This window comes from Echinops telfairi, unplaced genomic scaffold, assembly GCF_000313985.2.
Source record: "Echinops telfairi isolate 266 unplaced genomic scaffold, ASM31398v2 ScPeMD7_7458;HRSCAF=8496, whole genome shotgun sequence".
NCBI lineage: Eukaryota > Metazoa > Chordata > Mammalia > Afrosoricida > Tenrecidae > Echinops > Echinops telfairi.
The window spans coordinates 35,634,455-35,654,353 of record NW_022111358.1 but is presented as its reverse complement, the minus strand read 5'-3'; the positions used below and the strand labels follow the sequence as shown (position 1 = coordinate 35,654,353).

Below are 19,899 nucleotides of genomic sequence, written 5' to 3'. Positions count from 1 at the left end.
GAATGATGAGGGCAATGAATGTACAAATGTGCTTTACACAATTGATGTATGTATGGATTGTGATAAGAGTTGTATGAGCCCCTAATAAAACTATTTTTTTTTAAAATCCAGTGGCCCCCCCCAATTTTGATTTCCTCACTACCCTTTACATTGCCGCCTTCCGAGCCTCACAGAAATGTCCCAGACCCTGTGGGAACCCCAAGCCCGTCTCTCAGGGCACAGACGACCCCTTGGGCTGCTGGTGTGGCAGTGATGTTTTTCCCCCTTTATATGTAACGCGGGCTAAACCAGTGTATCCCGTGACCTTCCAGGTAAAAAGCAGGACATTTGGTACGTTGTCGACCTTCTGACCGGGGAGAAGCAGCAGACGCTGTCGTCGACCTTCGCAGAAAGTCTGTGCCCGTCCACCTCGCTTCTGTACCTCGGGCGGACAGGTAAGCAAGGCACCTCTGATGGCTTTCAGCCTGCAGGGATCTGAGACAGCGTCCCGCCCCTGGCTGCCTTCTCCAAACACAGACCCGAGTATGCTGTGCCCCTCTGAAATAGCCTTTCCTGTCTCCCATTGCCTTTCCTGTAACCCCAGAAGCTTGGTCCCAGAAGCCCTGGGCTGCTCACCGGCCGTCCCTGCGTCTCCCCCACTTCCACACTGTCCATCCGCAGTGCTCCCTGCCGCTTCCAGAGCAAGCTGCGCTGGGCCGTGTGTCCCTCGCCACCAGTCTGCACACGTCCTTTCTTCAGGCCTCTGCTCAAAAGCCCCTTCATCTGGAAAGCCCCTCCCCGGCCTCCCCAGAGGCAGCCTCCATCCTTGCCCCTCATGAGTTATGACAAGCACCCTCCATCCTTTTCTGCTTCATGTGTCCTACTCGCCTCCCCCCTGGGCTCACGCCCCGTTTGTGGCCCCTCTGCATCCTTGCACCGAGCACACTGCCCGGTGCTCAGATATGTAACTGGCAGGAACCGAGCTGATTCACCAGGTGTCAGCCGCTGTCACTGCCCTCAGTGTGAAGGGCTGGGTGGCAGATACAATACAGCCAAACGGGAAGCAAGCAAGCGTTCAGAAGGGGGTCAGGGTGGGGGGTGAGGATTGTGTCAGACACTTGGGAAGAAGGCATTCCAAGTGACCACTCCATTTAGGTCTAAACATTCAGGGCACCGAGCTGAGGGAGCGAGGGAGAGGGCAGTGGGGTGAGGTTGGGGGCTTTCTTCAGGTGCTGTGCAGAAAGGTGCCTTCCTAAAGATTGGTGAAATGCATCATGGCCCCCTGGCAGCTGCCTGGCCTCTCCAGGAGCTCGGAGGCCAGTCTGTACGGATTGCAGAGCCCACCCCAAGCCCTACCACCGTCCTCAGAAAGCAAGTCTTCGGCTGGGTGGCCTGCTTAGGGTTTTGTTTGCTTGCTTTTCTAGCAGGTAAAGGCTGGCAGTGACGCCAGCTTCCCCCAGGCATCGCAAGCGCGAAGTTCTCGGGCAAAGTGGTGGTGCTTGAGAGCGTTAGGTGGGGGGCAAGTGCATAGGTGTGTGACTTTGGTCTCCAGGACCTTCCTAACTCAAGACAACAGCAGCAGTCATTTTACCGCTGCCCCAGAAGTGCTTAGTGAGACGGTCCTCCCCACTCCACATGCTGCTGGCTGGCTCGCTCCTGTCTGGGACCTGGCTCTCCACGTAGAGAGGGTGGACTTGTGCATGGCAACTAGGTGTCTATCACCATGGCTCATAATGCCTGGGCTCGGAAGCCCCCAAACTTTATTCCCACTGCGGTTTCTTGGCCAAAGCAAGTCATAAGAATCAAAGGAGTGGCGAAACGGGCTTGGCCTCCTAAAGGAAGGAGCTGCATCGACTCACAGGCTAGGAAAGAATTGGCGAACTTTTCAGAAAGGCTGCCGCACGCAGAACATGCTGCCCCTCCCCAGACTCCCACAGTGGAAAACCCAGCACCTCGTGACCTGCGTCAGATCTTGAAAGGGGTGTCTTCTCTGGGTCGGTCAGTCGGGCCCGCCCTCGTATGTTCTCCAGCCCCACATAAGCTGGTGAGACAGGCACAGGACAGCTACAGTAAACATTCTCAATCACGTGAGCGGCATGACCCAGAGTCACGCTGCCATCCGGCCAGGCTTTGGGCTCCTTCCCCTGACAGCAGGTTACAGCCCCCGGTGAGGGCCAGTCTCCTCCTCTGGAATTATTTCTCCAGTATGTTGTTCTCAGTGGCCCTTGCTTCTGCTCTCTGAGACTTGCTTCCTTTTCCCGCCAGAAATAACTAGTGTTTCGTAGCTTCCTGCCTGTCCCTTGTTCAGTACAAGTTGGAGGTCTAGAGACCCTTTTAAAAAGATCATTTTATTGTGGGCTTGTACAACTCTTCTCACAACCCATCCATCCATGGTGTCAAGCACATTTGCACATTTGTTGCCGTCGTCATTCTCAAAGCATTTTCTCTCTGCTCGAGTCCTTGGTACCAGCTTTAGAAGCCCCTTTCCCCCACTTTGACTGTTTCCAGTGCTTTCAGTCCATCGCTGACAGCAAGCACTCTTTCACATCATTTTGGATTTTCCATGTGTCAAACTGTAGTCCACTCCACTCGACACTAGCCATGCCCACAGATCTCTGTGAGACAGACCCTCTCTCCACTTTGGATAGTGAGAACATTTCAAGGCAAAAACCCCTGCATTGTTCTAGAACTGAATGTGGTGATGATTGCACAACTCATCACGTAGGACCAGATGATTGAATTATATGACATGTGGATGCAGTGCTCGTAAAACTGTTAAAAAGATACACCGTTTCCATCCCACAGCCTTCTCATCTCTCAGAGGCACTGTGACTATTTCTGAGGTTACAGATGCCCTGCTGGCATCTTGCAGTCTCGCCTTTGAGTTGACCTTGACCTTGAGGCCAGGCTTCACTGCCAGCACCTTAAGGTTTCATGCAAAGCCGACTTTCATCTTGAGAATCTTTTACCAGATGAAGAGATGGCCTGGGGCCCTCCATCTCATCGCTGTCCAGTCAATTCCAGTTCTTAACGACCCAGTAGGGCAGATTGGGACTGCCCCTGGGCATTCCAGGGCTGTTCCAGGAAGCCCTGAGAGCCAGGCTGGGCCGAGCTGCCTTTGACAGGGTGCCACACCCCCACCGTCACTCCTCTAGGGGAAAATAGTCGGGGTTCCGCCTTCCGCAGCTCCCGGCATTGGCAGGCTTGACTGATCACACCAAGCCGAGAAAAACTGATGGGCATGTTCTGCGGTCTGCCCAGCTAGCTCCTCAGTCAGGTGCACAGGTTCATTGGAACTTCCTTCTCTCCCAAGTGCCTGCCCGCGGGAGTGTACGTGTGTCACCGTGACATGAGCAGGGTCGCCCTGTTCTGCTCCCAGCAGCAGGGACCCTGTTTGTCTCTCCTTCTCTGGTGACAGAGCTCTGGTCACCTCCCAGCCGCAACCCGTCTCTGAGGCCCAAAGTCAGGGCCACAGGCTTTAGGGCGTCATTAAGCATCACCCCACATCTAGGTACCAAATTCTGTATCGGTTATCTTTTATCCTCAGGGGTTTCCGAAAGGTTATGGGGAGATGATGAAAAGATGATGGAATTTTAAAAGCCTTTTCTCATGGAATAGACCACCCCGAGCCGTCAAGCGGCTCGAAACAGTAGCCGTCCTGTTGTTCACAGTTCTGTGAGTCAGTCCTGGGAGGGCAGCTTGTCTCCGCTTGTGCCTTTGGCTGTGTTCACGTAGCTGTCCAGGACGTCACCTCCCTCCATGTGGTCTTTCCCTGTCCATAGGGCTGGCTAGACGGTCTCTCCTGCAATTCAGGGAGGCCAAGTACCGCCCGTGGGTTGTAATTTAAGTACGGCCAGCATCCCGGTCGGGGTGTGGCCTGCCCGTGGTAATGGGCTGGTGTGTGTCCTGCAGAGTACACCATCACCATGTACGACACCAGATCCCGGGAGCTCCGCTGGAACGCAACCTACTTTGACTACGCCGCCTCACTGCCCGAGGACGACCTGGACTACAGTAAGTGCTTCACGGCCCGCTGCGGAAGGTTGGGCCGGTACTTTGGACCAGTGAGGAGAAGCATTCACCCCAGACACCAGGATCTCCTCTTCGGATGCTGCTTCACCGCGCTCGGAGCTCTCCATGGGCTGGTAGCCGGGGTGGCAAAGGCCTGAGTGCTGAAGTCTGGAGGGGCACCGAGAGAAGGGCCGGCACACCTCGGAGTCCCTCTGTGTCCGAAAAGGAATTCACTACCAGCCCCCAGAAAGAGAATTAGAAATTGGTGTGGGATATGAGCCACCTCATCAAGAAGGCCTCTCTCTACCTGTGTCTCATCCCGGGGTGATTTCTCTGGTTAACCTCCTCTGCATGAGGGAACCCTGAAAAGCAGTGCGGTTCTCTGAACGTCTGGTGGGAAACTGCTCTGAAAAGGATCACATTAGAAGGTTCTGGATGGCGTGGGAGGAAAATGTGGACCAGAACTAGAAATCCTTACGGAGATTGGGCTTACTAGTCAGATGGAGCTGTGGGCCCCCCAAGACCACGGCCCTTACCCTTCAGATCGGTAACACCACCCACCTCCACATTTGACTAGTCAGCCACTTAAGATCAAAAGGACAGCATTTACCGGAGGTGAAGGTGGTGGTGGTGGGGGGATGAGGACAGGAGGAGGAGTGGAGCCTGGGAGGAGGGGTCCAGCAGGGGTACACTGAATGGGGTTGCAGTGGATGGGTTGACTGAGAGTGTGTATGAATTACTGCACGTAGGCCAGTGGTCTGAGTTTCATGGAAATCCTTCAGACCCAGGACCTAAGTATTCTCATCTGACCACCTTCAGCGCCCTGTCTGAACCAGGTGCAGACTGTCTTCAACTTGGTCCATGGAGTTATTTTAAAGGGTTGCTACAGAAAGCCATGTTAACAGGCTTCGCCCCTGACCCCTTTCTCCTTGGTACTAGTTACCCTCGGATCTTAGTGTGTGAGCCAGGCTGCTCTCGGTGTCCTGAGTGAGCTCCGGGAGCACGAGACTGGTCCCCGGAGTTCCCAACGCCCCAGAAGGCTTGCTGCCTCGAGCTGAGAGACTGCCACTTGCCACGTGGGGGAGGATGTGGCCGCGAGGGAGAGTGAGAGGTGACCTCCTTTGTGTGTCTGCTCCACTGCAGAGATGTCCCACTTCGTGTCCAATGGCGACGGGCTGGTGGTGACCGTGGACAGTGAATCCGGGGACGTCCTTTGGATCCAAAACTACGCCTCCCCTGTGGTGTCCCTTTACGTCTGGCAGCGGGAGGGCCTGCGGAAGGTGATGCACATCAACGTCGCCGTGGAGACCCTGCGCTACCTGACCTTCATGTCCGGGGAGGTGGGGCGCATCACCAAGTGGAAGTACCCCTTCCCCAAGGAGACGGAGGCCAAGAGCAAACTCATGTAAGTCCAGGGACCTTGGGGCAGGGGAGGGCGGGCTGCACTGACCTGGTCCTGGGACGACCACATGTGGCAGACCCTGCGCTCAGGCAGAACCTCCGAGTGGAGGAAGGGGTGCAGCCCTTCTGGAGAGAGAACAAGTTAAAGTCACAGGTGGCAAGAGGGGAAGCTGTCGCCGTGGATCCATTCGGATAGCGTTCAGCTGGTGGGAATTCTGGAGGCTTTTTGCTTCTTCATTTGATTCTAAACATTGGTTATGGGTCGAGGCCATTTTTTAAAGCCAGAAGAAAGTGGGCAGGGGCGGTTCTAGTACGTGGGTATGTCTGAGGCCCAGCCAGCTGGTGGTCTCCATCCCCCCGGTGAACCACCGTAAGGACGCCACTGCACCTCCCCGAGCCTGCATCCTACCTCATAGAGTTCGTGGAGAAGGTTTCCCCAGAGAGTTCTCAATAGAGGAACCCTGGGGTGCAGTGGTTACAGGTGGGCTGTGATCCGGACATGGTGGTCGGCAGTTCGAAGCCACCAGTCACTCCGTGGAGAAAGACTGGTTTCTACTCTTGTCCAGTCACTGTCTCGGGAGCGCACTGGGGGTCACTGTCAGTCAGCATGGACTCGATAGAGTGAGTTCGTTTTACTCTCTAAGTGGTCGGACACCTGCAAATGCTGGCTGCTTCTTGAGAGAGGTTTAGGCTTCCACCATCTCCAAACTGACACCATAGACCTATCCCTTCCTCGATGCCCCCGTCCAAGATGGGCCACCGAGCTGGAGGACAGGAAGTCTTGCCCAGCTTGGAATTCCGTAAGCATCTATGAGGCTTTTCTGGGACCTCCAGGCTAACAACATGCCATGGCTTCTCAGAGCCTCTGTAGACCCTCTCGTGAAAACAAAACAAACACTACCATCGAGTCAATTCTGACTTACCCTATAAGACGGGGTAGAACTGCCCCGGGGTTTCCCAGACTGCAGCTCTTTATGGGAGTAGAAAGCCTCACTCAACTTTCTTCTGAAGACCGGCTGGTGGTTTCAAACTGCCACTGGCCCAACGCATAACCACTATACCACAGGGCTCCTCTAGAACCCTAAGACCAGCACACGGCGTGCAGGCCAGTGGTGACGCTAGTGGGAACTCAGTCCCACAGTGTGCTGCTCAGGCTTGCTGAGCATCCAGCCTCTACCAGGAGGTCTGGGCCCGCCCGCCCACGGTCCTTCCTGCAGGCTGTGACGGGCAGGGCCGAGCCCAGCCCTGCCACTTCCCGATCAGGAAGGGAGGTTTGCAGTGAGGCGGCTTGTCCGTGCTTTGTAGGCCATGAGTGACTGTTCTCCTGGACCCTGGGACAGTGCCCTGCCTCCCACCCCCAGCTTTCCTCCTTCAAGGCAGTTATGACCTGGGGTGGTGGCTGGGACTATGGCTTCTCTTTCCAAAGGGCTGCCTGTGGGCTCTGGACATGGAGTGACTGGAACATGTGTGTGTTTCGCCCACAGGCCCACCCTGTATGTTGGGAAATACTCTACCAGCCTGTATGCCTCCCCCTCCATGGTGCATGAAGGGGTCGCAGTCGTGGTAAGTCCCGGGGTGGGGCCCGAGAGGGCTCACTGCCGCAGCCCCCTAACGCCTCCTCCATTGTAGCTACAGTGACTGAGTTGTGGATGAACAGCTTGTGGGTTGGGAATGCCGACCACAAATCTGAAATCCTCCAAACCAGCTTCTGCACAGGCCACGTTCTGCTCCGTGAGCAGAGGCGCGTGTCTGCCCCCTGGCTGCCACGCTTCAAGCTGAACTCCAGGGGCCAGTCGCCGGGGCAGCCACATTGTTAGCTCCTCTGGGCCGGGGTGCTGCCCAACCAGTCTGCCTGCTCCCCGACTTCCAGAAACCTCTCCTCTGAGCCTCTATCCCTGCCGTGCCCCTGCCTTCAGGCGCTCTTTCTGCTTCCCTTGTCCTCTCCATCCTCGGAGCACCCCCAGCCCCGCTTCCCTCTGGCCCTGGTGGGGCCTGAGCTGTGGCGCTGCTTTTGTAGGCCACCCGTGACCGCTCCCCTGGTCGCCTGCCCACTGGGCAGGGTGGCATCTGAAGCTGTGACCCGAGCCAGCGCTTGGCAGGGCCAGAACTTGTTCTACCCGTACGTATGCATTGCCTCAACTTGAGCTTCTGGAAGATGCTGGGAATTGGTAGATGCCCATTCATTCTCTGGTACTTATAACCGCTCTGCATAATACCCTAACTCACTCCCACTGCTGTCCAGTGGTTCTGCTCACGGGCACTTGACAGGGCAGAGTAGAGTGCCCCAGGGTTTCCAATGCTCTGCCGGCCATGACAGAGCACCCACCGAGTGATTGGTTGGTTCAAACCACGACTTTTTGGTCACTGGCTGAGTGCTTTAGCCACGGTTCCACCAAGGTACCTGCTTCCCCTCATAGCTTCTCGGGGTCCCCACACACCCTGCCCGCTCCATAGGACCCAGCCATGAGAAACGAGGCTGGTGCCCACGTTAAGGGCACCGGCGTTGGGTTGTGGAGTCCTCGGGGAATAAGCTCACCTGCCAGTCTTGGGGCCCTGGGAGCCCAGCTTCTGTCGAGGTGGACAGTGCTGTCACACTGGGGCAGTGCTGGGAAGACCCCGGCGGGGCCTGCCTCACTGCAGTCTGTGTCCACAGCCCCGCGGCAGCGCTCTTCCCTTGCTGGAAGGCCCCCAGACCGACGGGGTCACCATTGGCGACAAGGGCGAGTGCGTGATCACGCCCAGCACGGACCTGAAGTTTGACACTGCTCTCAAAGGGAAGAACAAGCTCAACTACCTGAGGAACTACTGGCTTCTGATAGGTACGCGGAGGAGGCTCCACCCCTCACTGGGGGCCCACGAAGACTTGCTGATGGGCTGTGGGAAGCACCACCCTCGGGCGGCCCTGGGGGGCACAGCGCCCCCCTGACCTCCATGGGGTCCTCACGAGCCCCAGGGGCTCTGCTGCAGGCGGGTTGCCGGAGGAAGGGAAGGGGGAGGGTGGGCTAAGAGCTGCTTTCTCCAAGCAGGCGATGGTCAGACACCGCCTCCGGTGGGCAGAGGCCACCTTGCTAACTTACTGTCACCTGGGCTTTGAATGCCGCCTGCTTAAAGCATTTCTAAGTCAGCCGCTTAGACCTTGGGGCATTTTACCCCGCCCTCCTCCCCTCCCCCACAAGGAAAACAGCCCACCCGTGTGAACCAGTCAGTTCTCTCACAAGTCATCGTGCCCTTCATGTCCCAAAAGTCAGCACGTGGTGGGTGCCCACCCGGCCGGGGCCCAGCACTTGGGAATCCATCTCTCGTTGGTTTCTCACAGTGGCCCGCGGTGAAGCCGGTGCCTCGTCTGTTCCATTTTTTAGGTAAGGGAACAGGTCCTCCTATGAAGGAGTCCCTCCGATGTGGTTTGGGGTCGAGGAAGGAGGGGTTGCAGACCAGGAGAAAGACTGAGGCGGGTGTTTTGGGGGGCACTCAGAGAGCTGCCCCGGGCCGTGTTCTCTGGAGTGGGTGTGGATGTTCCCTTCCCCATTTCCTTCCTGTCCATGCGCCAGCCAAGGGCGTGGGGCTGGGAATGGAGGCGCTGTCAGCTGCAGAGATAGGGTGTTTCATTGACACCCCAGGGCGGCGTCCTGGGGACAGAGGCAGTAAGTGTGACAGTTGACACAGAGGCACGTGGGAGAAGCTAGGTCTCTGGCAAGCGTCCCAGGTGACCACAGCCAGATGGAGCCTTTCGGTGTGAGAGCTAAACCAGGTCACCCAGCCCCACAGCAAGTGCCCACCGCACCTCCTGAGGTCATTGGCACATCGCCGGGGCCAGGCAGTGACCGGTTGCTAGGTCCTCCAGGAACGGTAGTGTAGGGAACATCCGGTGACGACTGAGAACCTGCTGGAGCCTTGGCCCTCGTCCACACAGCTCACTTACGTGTCCCGTGTCCCGTTCCCCCGAGAGACACAGAGGGACGAGTGCTCTCAGTAGGGCATCTGGTGGCCTTTGCAGAGAGCTGCCCCGGGGCTAAGCGTTGTAGGGAGCATTGCCCAGCTGGTCACACAGCTCCGGAAGCTTCAGCTGTGAACGGGGCACTAAGCAAATCAGCCAGACTCAGCCCCGTGTGCCTCGCTTCTGAGAGCACGTCGGGAACTCCTCAGGGCCTCCCCCCACAGAAACCTCTCTGCCCGCCCATACCGTTCCCACGTCACCGGCTAATAAAATGAACGTGTTACGGCAACTTCTGGAGTCAAGTATGCACCTCAGACCTGTGTGTCCCGGGACAGTGACCTCATTTATGGGGCACAACTCCACGCGGGGGAAGCTGCCCTCACTGAAGGCTTTGTGTCCTCACCTAGGCCACCACGAAACGCCGCTGTCCGCCTCAACCAAGATGCTGGAGAGGTTCCCCAACAACCTGCCCCGGCATCGGGAGAACGTGATTCCTGCCGACGCCGAGAAGAAGAGCTTCGAGGAGGCGAGTGGGGTGTGGGCAGGGGCTGGCGGCTCTTTATGCCAGGCCTTGAGGGAGCCCTGGCTTTACAGCACGAGGTCTAATTAAGGAGGGGTGCCGGGATCCCAGAGCACGAAGGGCGGGAGAGAAGAGGAGGGCAGGGTGAAGCAGGTGGGGAGAGCAGGAGGCCCAGTAGGGCCAGGAAGAATGGGCAGTGTGTGGCCAGCTGGAGGGTCCTGGCGGGATGAGAACAGCCCAGGGAAGCGTCGTCTGGAGCAGGGCACGAAGGTCCAGCTCCCAGACTCAAAGGAGGCGGGCCTGTGACCCAGCCTATTCCTGGGCAGCCCAGGAGAAGACACGCCCACCCGGCCCCCTGTGCTCTGGCTCGCTGTGAAGGTGCGCACGCTCCCACACAGGTCATCCACCTGGTAGACCAGGCGGCCGAGAGCTCGCCCACCACCGTCACCCAGGATGTGGAAGAGAAGTTCGCCCCCGCCAAGCCCGAGGCCCCTGTGGACTCTGTGCTCAAGGACATGGCCACCATCATCCTGAGTACCTTCCTGCTCATTGGCTGGGTGGCCTTCATCATCACCTACCCCATGGTAAGGCTCAGCCTGCCCCCGGTCCCGGGCTGCCAGGCACCTGGGCCTGCTGGCCACGGGGGCTCAGACAAAGACAGCCCACCAGCCAACCATTGTCCCCTCCCAGTGAAACACCACTGTCTGCCTAGCTCCCCAAGCAGGGTCACTAAGGAGGCACCGCCTTCTCAGAAGAGGGCGGTCTTGAGCCCGGGACGTAGAGTCTTTCATTTGACAAGCCTTGCTCATAGGCCCTCTGGAACACTCAGCACTCGGCTCCGTTTCTAAGAACGGGGACAGCAGGCGTGAAAACCTCCCTCTCCCGCTTAGAAACTGCCTGAGAGCATGTCGGCAGAGTCAGACTGGGGTCCGGGCATAGCCCTGACTTGTTAGCAGGCCTTACGTTGCTGGCTGGGCTGGTGGAGGAGCTTCCCTCAGCAGCCCATCATGGCAGTACACACGCACTCGGGGGGTATGTGTCCACACGGACCGACGCCCCAACAGCTGCACGGGTCAGACGTTTGGTTGGGCCCTCCCCTCAGGCCCGGGGTCACTGCTATCATCTGCTTCCCCCGAGGTTACTCGGTGAGCAGAGGCTCCGGGGACCTCAGCCCCAGGTGAAAGGGGAATGCCAGGATGCACCCGGGTGTCCCCTCTCGCTGCTCCCTTAGCCACCTTTCCACACCTGGGACGTAATCAGCACAGGCGTTGCAAATAAGGGTGTCAGAGGCTACAGGGAGGGGTACTGAGAAGGGGGACCTGGGCCAGATCCGTGTTTCAGCCCCTTCTGCCACAAGCTGGCCGTGTGGCTCTGGGCAGGTGGCTGTGAGGCCTGAGCCCAGCTTTCTCATTAGCCTAGCTGGGCCCTCACTGACCCACCTGAGCCAGCCTCTCTGCAGGCACAGGCCAGAGTGAGCAGCACACCCGTGCCCCCGCCAAACCCACCTCTGTCTCTCAGTTGGTTCTACTTCTCCTGGGCTTTCACTTCTGCAACAACTCCCGGACTCTCAGCAAAAGCTGCTGAATTTGAGAGTGGACCTGGATGCCCTGCACCTGGGGCCCACTTCCTCCTCTCCCAGTGCTCCCGTGGCCGGGGTGGGCTGCCCAGAAGGGACTAGCCCCTCAAGAAGGCGGAACACTCAGGGAGCAGCACTGCCCCCAGTGCCTCTGGCCTACTCCCTCTGCCCTGTGGGTCATGCAAACCCCCCCTGCCTTCCCTGGTGGGGGTTGGGGCGGGGGTGGGGGCTGCCCGGGCTGCATGGACACCTCCCTTTCCAGAGCATGCACCAGCAGCAGCAGCTGCAGCACCAGCAGTTCCAGAAGGAACTGCAGAAAATCCAGCTCCTGCAGCAGCAGCAGCTGCCCTTCCACCCAGCCTCCGACTCGGCGCTGGACTCGGAGCCCCTGGACACCTCTGGCCTCTATTCGGAGAGCTCGGCCACCAGCAGCCCCAGCACGTCCCCCAGAGCCTCCAACCACTCCCTGCACTCCAGCGGCTCCACCTCCAAGGTCGGAGCCTGCCCCTTCCCGGACCAGGATGATGAGGGTAAGGGAAGCAGGCTGTCGCTCCCCTGAACCCGCTTTCTTCCTCCACCCCCAGGGCTTCTCCACGCTCACTCACAACTCCCTGTGCTGGGGGGTGGGGTGGGGGGTGCTCTCAGCTGTCCCGGGAACTCCCCTCTCAGAGGGCCTTCTGGACCCCAGTCCTCCTCCATCCTGATCCACAGGGGCGGGAATGGGCTGGCCAGAGGTGTGATGGCCACCTTGGCTCCACCCTGTTCCTGCAGCCACCCAGTGGCCAAGTATAGAAGTACAACTTGATGAGCTTCCTCCCTCTCTGGGAGCCTGACCCTGGCCGGCTGTCAGGGCCGAGCCCAGGACTCTGGGGGAGTTAGGCCAGACTTGTGCAGGAGAGCCCTGGGGCCCAGGCTCAGGCAGGGGTGTCTGCTCCTGGCCTCTCAGTTTTCATGCTCACTTGTCTCAGGGTGCAAATATTTCACTTCAGGATAGGTGGTTTGGTTTGGATTTTTAACACTCTAACCATACGTAAGAACATGAGTGTGTATGTAGCTAGATACCCAAACCAAACGAAACTGGAGTCGGCGCCAATTCACAGCACCCCTCTAGCACAGAGTAGACTATAAATCGTTTTGGGAGCAGACCACCACATCTCTGTTCCTCGGAGCAGCTGGCCGAGCGCTTCACCAGGGCTCCTTCTATAGAGCTGGGTGTGGGAAGCTGGGAGAGCTTCAGGGCGCTCAGCTGGGCTCCCTGCCCCTCACAGCGGGAGGGCAGGAGCCAAGACATGCTGGGGCGGGGAGGAGGCACCCTGGCCATGGATGGGGCCTGGAACCGGCTGCCTGCTGGGGACCTGTGGCCAGAGCCTCTGCCATCCTGTCTTCATCTGAGGTCAGGAAGGCGGCAGGTTTTCAGCTCTGTGGATTTTAGCTGTACTTGTTTAAAATCACCCTTTCTTGGCCCCGTTCTGTTCCAGACGAGGAGACCAGCATGGTGTTAGTTGGGAAAATTTCATTTTGTCCCAAGGACGTCTTGGGCCACGGAGCAGAGGGCACAATTGTGTACAGGTGAGTGGATGAGAAGGCCCCAGGCCTTCACCACCCTGTGCGCCAGGGACACAGCGGGCAGAGACCTGCCTCTGCGGAGCTCACGGCCACCTGAGGGGAGCAGTGAGGCCATGGGCCTGCCTGCAGTTTGCCCGGGACCTCTGGGGCAGGCACCTAGGGGACGGGCACCTAGGGGACCACTGTAGCCACAGCCCCACCCTCGTCCTGCAGAGGCATGTTCGACAGCCGAGACGTGGCCGTGAAGCGGATCCTCCCCGAGTGTTTCAGCTTCGCGGACCGCGAGGTGCAGCTGCTGCGGGAGTCAGACGAGCACCCCAACGTGATCCGTTACTTCTGCACGGAGCGGGACCGGCAGTTCCAGTACATCGCTATCGAGCTGTGCGCAGCCACGCTGCAGGAGGTGCGCCTGGGGCGGCTTTCAGAGAGCACTCACTGCCTCAAGTCGATGCCACTCAGTGGCACAGAGGACAGGGTAGCACTGCCCTGTGAGTTTCCGAAACTGCAGCTCTTCACGGGAGTAGAAGGCCCCATCTTTCTCCCTCCGGTGGCTGGTGGTTTCAAACTGCTGACCTTGTGGTTAGCAGCCCAGTGTTTAACCACTGGGCCACCAGGGCTCCTGGCTTTAGGGACCACCACTTTACCTACATGTCTGACGCTTAAGTTCACTTTAGTGAGGGTGAGGTGTACCAGACATCAAATGAAAGGCCTACATTTTCAACGTACAATTTGATGCACATTTTTAACTAACACAGTAACAAAGCAGACCATTTTTACCACCCCTAAAAGTTTCCCCCTGAAGGGCTGCCATTCATACCGTGGTCCCCCAGTGTGCCTGGAGCGGTCTCTGGTTGCGATTGGTGGCCTGGATGTGTGGTTGAAAGGGCCTGCCCATCCTTCCCACTCGCTGTCCAAGCCCCAGAAAGCCCCCAGGAGGCAGCGAGCTTGATTTGCTCGCCCTCGTGTCTGTCTCCCTGTGAATCATACCACCTCTCTAAGTCAGCTCTAACTTCGGGGGACGGTTGGCTGGAAATGACCATTTGGTACAGAGACTGTTGCCAGTCAACTGCCCGGTGCGCTCTCGTTTCTCCTGGAGTTGGGGGCGGGGGGCGGGGGCAGCTCCCAGGGCCACGGGTTGTGATGGGCGGGCCCTCTTGTCTCTCACAGTACGTGGAACAGAAGGACTTGGCCCACCTTGGCCTGGAGCCCATCACCTTGCTGCAGCAGACCACCTCGGGCCTGGCTCACCTCCACTCCCTCAGCATCGGTGAGCGGCCTCCCCTGCCAGCGCGGGTCTGAACTCTGGGCTGCGGCAGGGACGTGCAGGCGGGCCTTCAGAGGGGTCGTCCTTCAGAGGGTCGCAGAAGTCGCTGAGGAGGCTGGTACATAGCTGAGGCCCGAGCATGTGGACTGCCAGTGGCAAGAGTCCTGGGAGCTTGCCAGCCGTGCCCGCCCCCGCCCCACTGTCAGGAGCCCCGGCAGTAAGCGTTGGACTCACGTTGAGTTTTGTGTTAGTTCACAGAGACCTGAAGCCCCACAACATCCTCCTGTCCATGCCCAACGCACACGGCAGGGTCAAGGCCATGATCTCCGACTTCGGCCTCTGCAAGAAGCTAGCAGTCGGCAGGCACAGCTTCAGCCGCCGATCCGGGGTGCCCGGCACAGAGGGCTGGATCGCCCCCGAGATGCTGAGCGAGGACTGCAAGGAGAACCCTGTAAGTGTGGGACCCGGCCCGGCCCCCTGGGCCCCAGGAACCACCCGGCAGTGGGAGCCTTCAAGGTCTGCACTTGGGGTGCAGCACCGAAGCTGGAGGAGCGACGCCTGCGTCCCTCTGGGGTGCAGATGAATGAAGGGCACCGTGGGGCCCACGGTCTAGTTTCTCCCCTTCTCCTCGTCGCTCTCCTTCCCCGTTGGGAAACCGAGGCCCCTGTAGAGAAACAAACCCCCAGTTTCCCAGCCTTTTTACGTCGAGAACGTTTGACGTATGGAAAATCAAAAGAATAAGAGGGTTGGGGTGGATGCGTGGATGAGAGCGCTTCAGAAAGTGCAAGGAAACAAGGAAGGAAGAGCACACGGAGCTTCTCCACGAGCTCCCTGCCCTCGGCTGTGCCTCCACCTCCGTTCATGGCTGCTGCTGCTCCTGGCCTGTGCTTTTCTCCGGGAGAGCCCTTCCCCCCAAGTACCTGGGCATCCCCCTTCCTCGCCTCGGTGTTGCTGGGCGCTGTCGAGTCAGTGTGGCGCAGAACAGAGTGAACACCACCCGGCCCTGCGGCCTCCTTACTGTTGGTCCTCTGCCCGCGCCCTCATGGCAGCAGCCACTGTGTCCATCCAGTTCCTCCGGGGCCGCCGCCTTTTCCGCTGCCCCTGCACTTTACCAATCATGAGTCCTTCTCCAGGGTCCCGTCTCTCCTGTAATGTGTCCCAAGTATGTAAGGTGAAGCCTCCCCGCCCTTGCCTCTCAGGAGCACGCTGGTCACACTTCTTCCAAAGCAGATGTGTGTGACCTGCCGCGGCCACGGTCCTCTCTGCGTTCTTCACCAGCACAGTTCAAACACGTTGATTCTTCTTGGGTCGTCTGTACCTCGTCAGACCCAAACAATTAGTGCTGTTGCTGCAATATTTAACATTCCACTCAAATTCAAACCCTCCTCCCCCAGTTGTTCCCCAAATAGCTTTCACACAGCTAGTTTTTGTCTACCAGGACCCAATCAAGTGTCTTTGTAGCATCTTTCTAGACCTCTCTTCATCCAGAACCATCTTCCCATCTCCCCTCTTCTTGTCCGATCGGGACTTCCTGAAGAGTCCGTTCATTTACAGACGCCCCACTCCAGGTGTGAAAGAGTGTCTTCTCTTCATCCTATTCAATGTGTCTCTCTGGTACTTGAGTTTTCTGTGATCTAGAAGTTAGGTCTGGAGCCTCAATCAGATGCAGGTGAAGTGGTTTGGGACAAGAACAGGCTGCAGGGCAGGGCATCCGGCAGCACTCGGTGGCACATTGAGCCTTATGATGGCACCCCTATTAGTGATACTTCCCCAGGGACTGGTCTCAGGCCCCTGATAACACGTCCACAGCACCTGAGACAAAGTCTTGCCATCTCCACTTCTACGGCGCATTCTGGCTGCCTTCTGCCCAGACAGATGCTTGTGTTCTCTGGGCAGTCTGCCGTCTACTCAGCATTCTCACCGGCCTGTGATTCAAAGGCATTGATTCTCCTTCAGTCTTCCCCACCGCCTGCCTGGTTTCCATAGACATGCGCAGCCATCACAGACACTGCAGCTTGGGGCTGAGACTCGTCCTTGGAGAAAGGCATCATGCTTAGTAAACTGGAGTCAGCAGAGAAGAGGCCGACCCCAGCAAGATGGACTGAGAGACCCGCTGCAGCCGTGGGCACACACAGCCGGGATCGGGAGGGTGGTGCAGGGCCGGGCTGTGTGCTGGAGTCTACCTGAGTTGGAACGGCCTCTGCTGCAGGTAATACCAACGGCAATCAGGTGACCAACTTGGATCCTGTGATGCGGGTGTGGATCACCAGGTCTCTCCACTGTGAGATTAGGGAGTAATCTTCGGGGTCACTTTGGCACAGTGTGAAGGTCCTGTTTACCGATCATCCTTTGCCCAGTGGCTTAGCATCCATCAGTAGACCTTGCCTTGAGTCACATAATTCAGCGGCTATTTCTTCTGTAACATAGTTGACATTTATCTGTAAAGAAGAGCTTAATTCTTTTCCTCTTCCTTTTTTCTTCTTTTGGATCACTGTTGACTCGTGGATTTTTAAAACAGTGCCATAGTCGATTATAGTCCTTATACATTTCCTTATCCTATATCTTTTTAATTTTCAAATGGCTCCAGATTTGTTTGTGGGCATCCCTCCAAGCCACCTCAGGCGTCCTTTTGCCAAGACCCCATTTCTATTTGAGCACCTTGCTTTCCAGCACTGGCCGTCATCGTCTCACCTGATACTTCCCTGATTCAGACTGGGCACTCAGCCATGCTGACCCCACTGACTGGGAGGACGGCTGGTCGGTTCACCGAGGCAGTACGTTGCAGGGAGCGTCACAATGAGATACATGCTACAAGCATTGTGTCCTAACGCAGAGCAAGTACTGATTCCGTAGGTGACAAACGTCTTCTGTTGTGAGGGTTTTTCCCCTCAAATTGGGGTCCCCGGATTGGGGCTGTGTATTTCCACACTCAAGCACACTCACTTCTTGACTGAGACCAAGACATCCTGCTGGGAGTTTGTCAGCTGGGTGAAGAGTCGCAGCAAGGGGGGCACACCTGAGGCCGAGCATGGCTACAGCCGACCCTTTCCCATGTCACTTCTCCAAGCTTCACCCCGTCCCATGAGGGTGCCCCACCCCCGCCCCAGTGTACACGGGAGGAAGCAAGTAGTGGGCACACCTGGGGCTTTCCAGTGAGCACCCACCTCCTCGGACACCTACTGGGTGCCCAGCACTGCCCCGGGCTCACCACAAAAGCTCCCGGATTCTCCCAGGCCCCTTCAAGGCAGAAGTAATAGCACAGCCCCTCCCATCCCTTGTTGCCGATGGTGACCAAGAAGCCCCTGCGAGGCCGCTCACCCCCGGTATCTCTGCAGACTTACACGGTGGACATCTTCTCTGCGGGCTGTGTCTTTTACTACGTCATCTCTGAGGGCAGCCACCCCTTCGGCAAGTCCCTGCAGCGACAAGCCAACATCCTCCTGGGAGCCTACAGCCTGGACTGCTTACACCTGGAGAAGCATGGTGCGTGCGAACGGAGCTTAGGGTGGCCACGCACCCCCTGCCGGGTTGGGGGTTGAGATGACACTGTGTCTATGCTCCCCGAGGCCCCCAAGCCGGTGGGGGGCTGTGCAGGGTTATCCTTGGTGCAGCCCCTCCTGACACCAGGTCTCCAGCTTGTTACCCCGTCACTGAGCGACTCGGGAGGGCCCCCTGTGAGGGTCAGACGTTTGGGAGGGCAGATCATCGTCCACGTTCTGTCAGCCAGCCTCTGTGCGGCTGCACTGGGCCGGGGACAGAAGGAGCCGTGGCCATGGCCCAGCTGGGAGACGGCAAGCCCGGTGCTCCCTGTTGCAAGCAAGGGCAGCTAACAGCGAGATGCTCCCTGTTTATTGTCCTGGTTCCTTGTGGCTGCGCCCCCAATGCCACAGCGGTTCTGTGTGGATTCGTCCGAGCGTAACGCCTCTGTAGATAGGCGTCTGAGTGCTGCTTGGGACAGGAGTGTAGGTTCGTGCGAAGCAGAGTTAGATGGTACTCTACAGCAAGCTGCCCGTCCACGCGGCTCCCAGAGTCTGTAGGCTCAGTCGGCCGAAGGGTCGGCCTCCAACACTAGCCGCCCCTGTCCGCCACACACAGTGCAGCCAGGGGTTTCGGTGCATCAGTAATTGTCATCCAGGAGGGCCTGTCTGCCTGATGGCCGGGCTGAGTGCAGGCATCAGGCAGGTTTCGGAGGTCTGGGTCTGGGCGCACGTGTGGCCATTTGCCCCTCTCCTTCGCAGAGGACATCGTCGCGCGTGAGCTAATAGAGAAGATGATCGCGATGGACCCCCAGACGCGCCCCTCGGCGAAGCAGGTGCTCAAGCACCCCTTCTTCTGGGGCCTGGAGAAGCAGCTGCAGTTCTTCCAGGTGGGGTGACGCGCTCTCTCCCAGACACAGACACACACACACACACACACACAGACACACACACACCCCGCCAGCTGCACGTCCATGTCCAGCATGCAGGGAAGGGAGCAGGTGACCCACCCTCTGATCCGTCACGGGAGCTCACCAGAGCACCGTACATTTTCTTCACAGATGAAAGATGGAACTGGGGGCAAACCTAGATCGTTTTGAATCAGGTGGGAGTTTGCGGGGGAGATTTTTGGTGCATATTTGAAGCATTTTTCCACGTTGCAAGATTCTTAGGTTTTTCTACTACAGTCAAAATGTCATCAACACACTCCATCCTAAGGCTCTGCTGCGTGATTTTCCCAGTCTCCCATCAGGCTGATTCCACCTCAGAGTGGTCCAGGTGACAGGTGGCGTTTTCTAGGCAGAACCACTGGGCTGGGGGTGTCCAAGTGCCCCCCACCCAGTCCTTTCAGTTCCCAGCGGTGTGCTTAACCGTGTCGCCATCGGGGCTCCTTATAAAAGGAGCGAGAACTCTATAATGAATTCCCATGACCCCATCTCCATTTCTTCCCCCCCCCACGGTATTTTGTAGCAGAGGCCACCCGTCAGATCAGTTCATGCCCATTCATAATCGGCGCTGTTCCTTAGATTGGATTTTTAAAATGACCTTGTCCTCTGGTTTTGCTCAGATCTATTTTTGCTTCACAGCCCATCAATTCAGAGAAGGTAGATGATAGGACCAACAGGCAGGGACTTTTGTGGGGCGGGCAGTGGGGGCGCGATGGTTCTGAGGCTCCATGGGAAGACAGTGCTTTGGGGAAAGCAGGACCTCGCTGTCCTGGAGTCTGTCTGGAGGCTTGGCCCCAGCATGCCAGTCCCTCAAGGCAGGGATGTGTGAGTGCGTGCCTCACTGTGTGCCCCCAGCCCGAGGACACCGTCTGGCACTTGGCGGGTGCTTAGTATCTATGTGGATGGATCAGGCAGAGGGGGGATTTGATGCGGTTCCCGTGGTAACCAGTTGGTATGGGAACAGTACCCGGATGGCTCGTTGTGCTCTGAGCGAGAGAAGTTCACGGTACCATTCTGCAGCCTCGCTGTCTCCAGGGGAGACAAAGCACAGAACAAGCATAACCTGGCACCAGAGGCCCGCCCTTGACTGCAGCTAGGGCTAGGACGCCCATCCACAGGCTCCCCGTCTATGTCTGCAGACACTCCTGGCTTCCATCGTTATCAGCTAGCCCTAATTCATGACCCTGCAGCCAGAAGCGTGTCCCCAGTGTGCCTGAGTCAACCG

General features: G+C 58.0%; 1 protein-coding gene across 1 annotated transcript in view; it reads left to right on the top strand.

Moving 5' to 3' along the window:
- Window positions 1-19,899, top strand: part of ERN1 (endoplasmic reticulum to nucleus signaling 1) — a 76,612-nt gene that overhangs the window by 51,495 nt on the left and 5,218 nt on the right. The window contains exons 6-19 of the mRNA XM_004707277.2: window positions 312-434; window positions 3,892-3,993; window positions 5,134-5,395; window positions 6,876-6,954; window positions 8,045-8,210; window positions 9,733-9,851; window positions 10,244-10,429; window positions 11,684-11,951; window positions 12,900-12,990; window positions 13,201-13,390; window positions 14,155-14,254; window positions 14,503-14,702; window positions 17,587-17,734; window positions 18,490-18,617. Of these exons, the coding sequence (XP_004707334.2) occupies window positions 312-434; window positions 3,892-3,993; window positions 5,134-5,395; window positions 6,876-6,954; window positions 8,045-8,210; window positions 9,733-9,851; window positions 10,244-10,429; window positions 11,684-11,951; window positions 12,900-12,990; window positions 13,201-13,390; window positions 14,155-14,254; window positions 14,503-14,702; window positions 17,587-17,734; window positions 18,490-18,617 (2,162 nt within the window). The remainder of the gene's footprint in view (window positions 1-311; window positions 435-3,891; window positions 3,994-5,133; window positions 5,396-6,875; window positions 6,955-8,044; window positions 8,211-9,732; window positions 9,852-10,243; window positions 10,430-11,683; window positions 11,952-12,899; window positions 12,991-13,200; window positions 13,391-14,154; window positions 14,255-14,502; window positions 14,703-17,586; window positions 17,735-18,489; window positions 18,618-19,899) is intronic.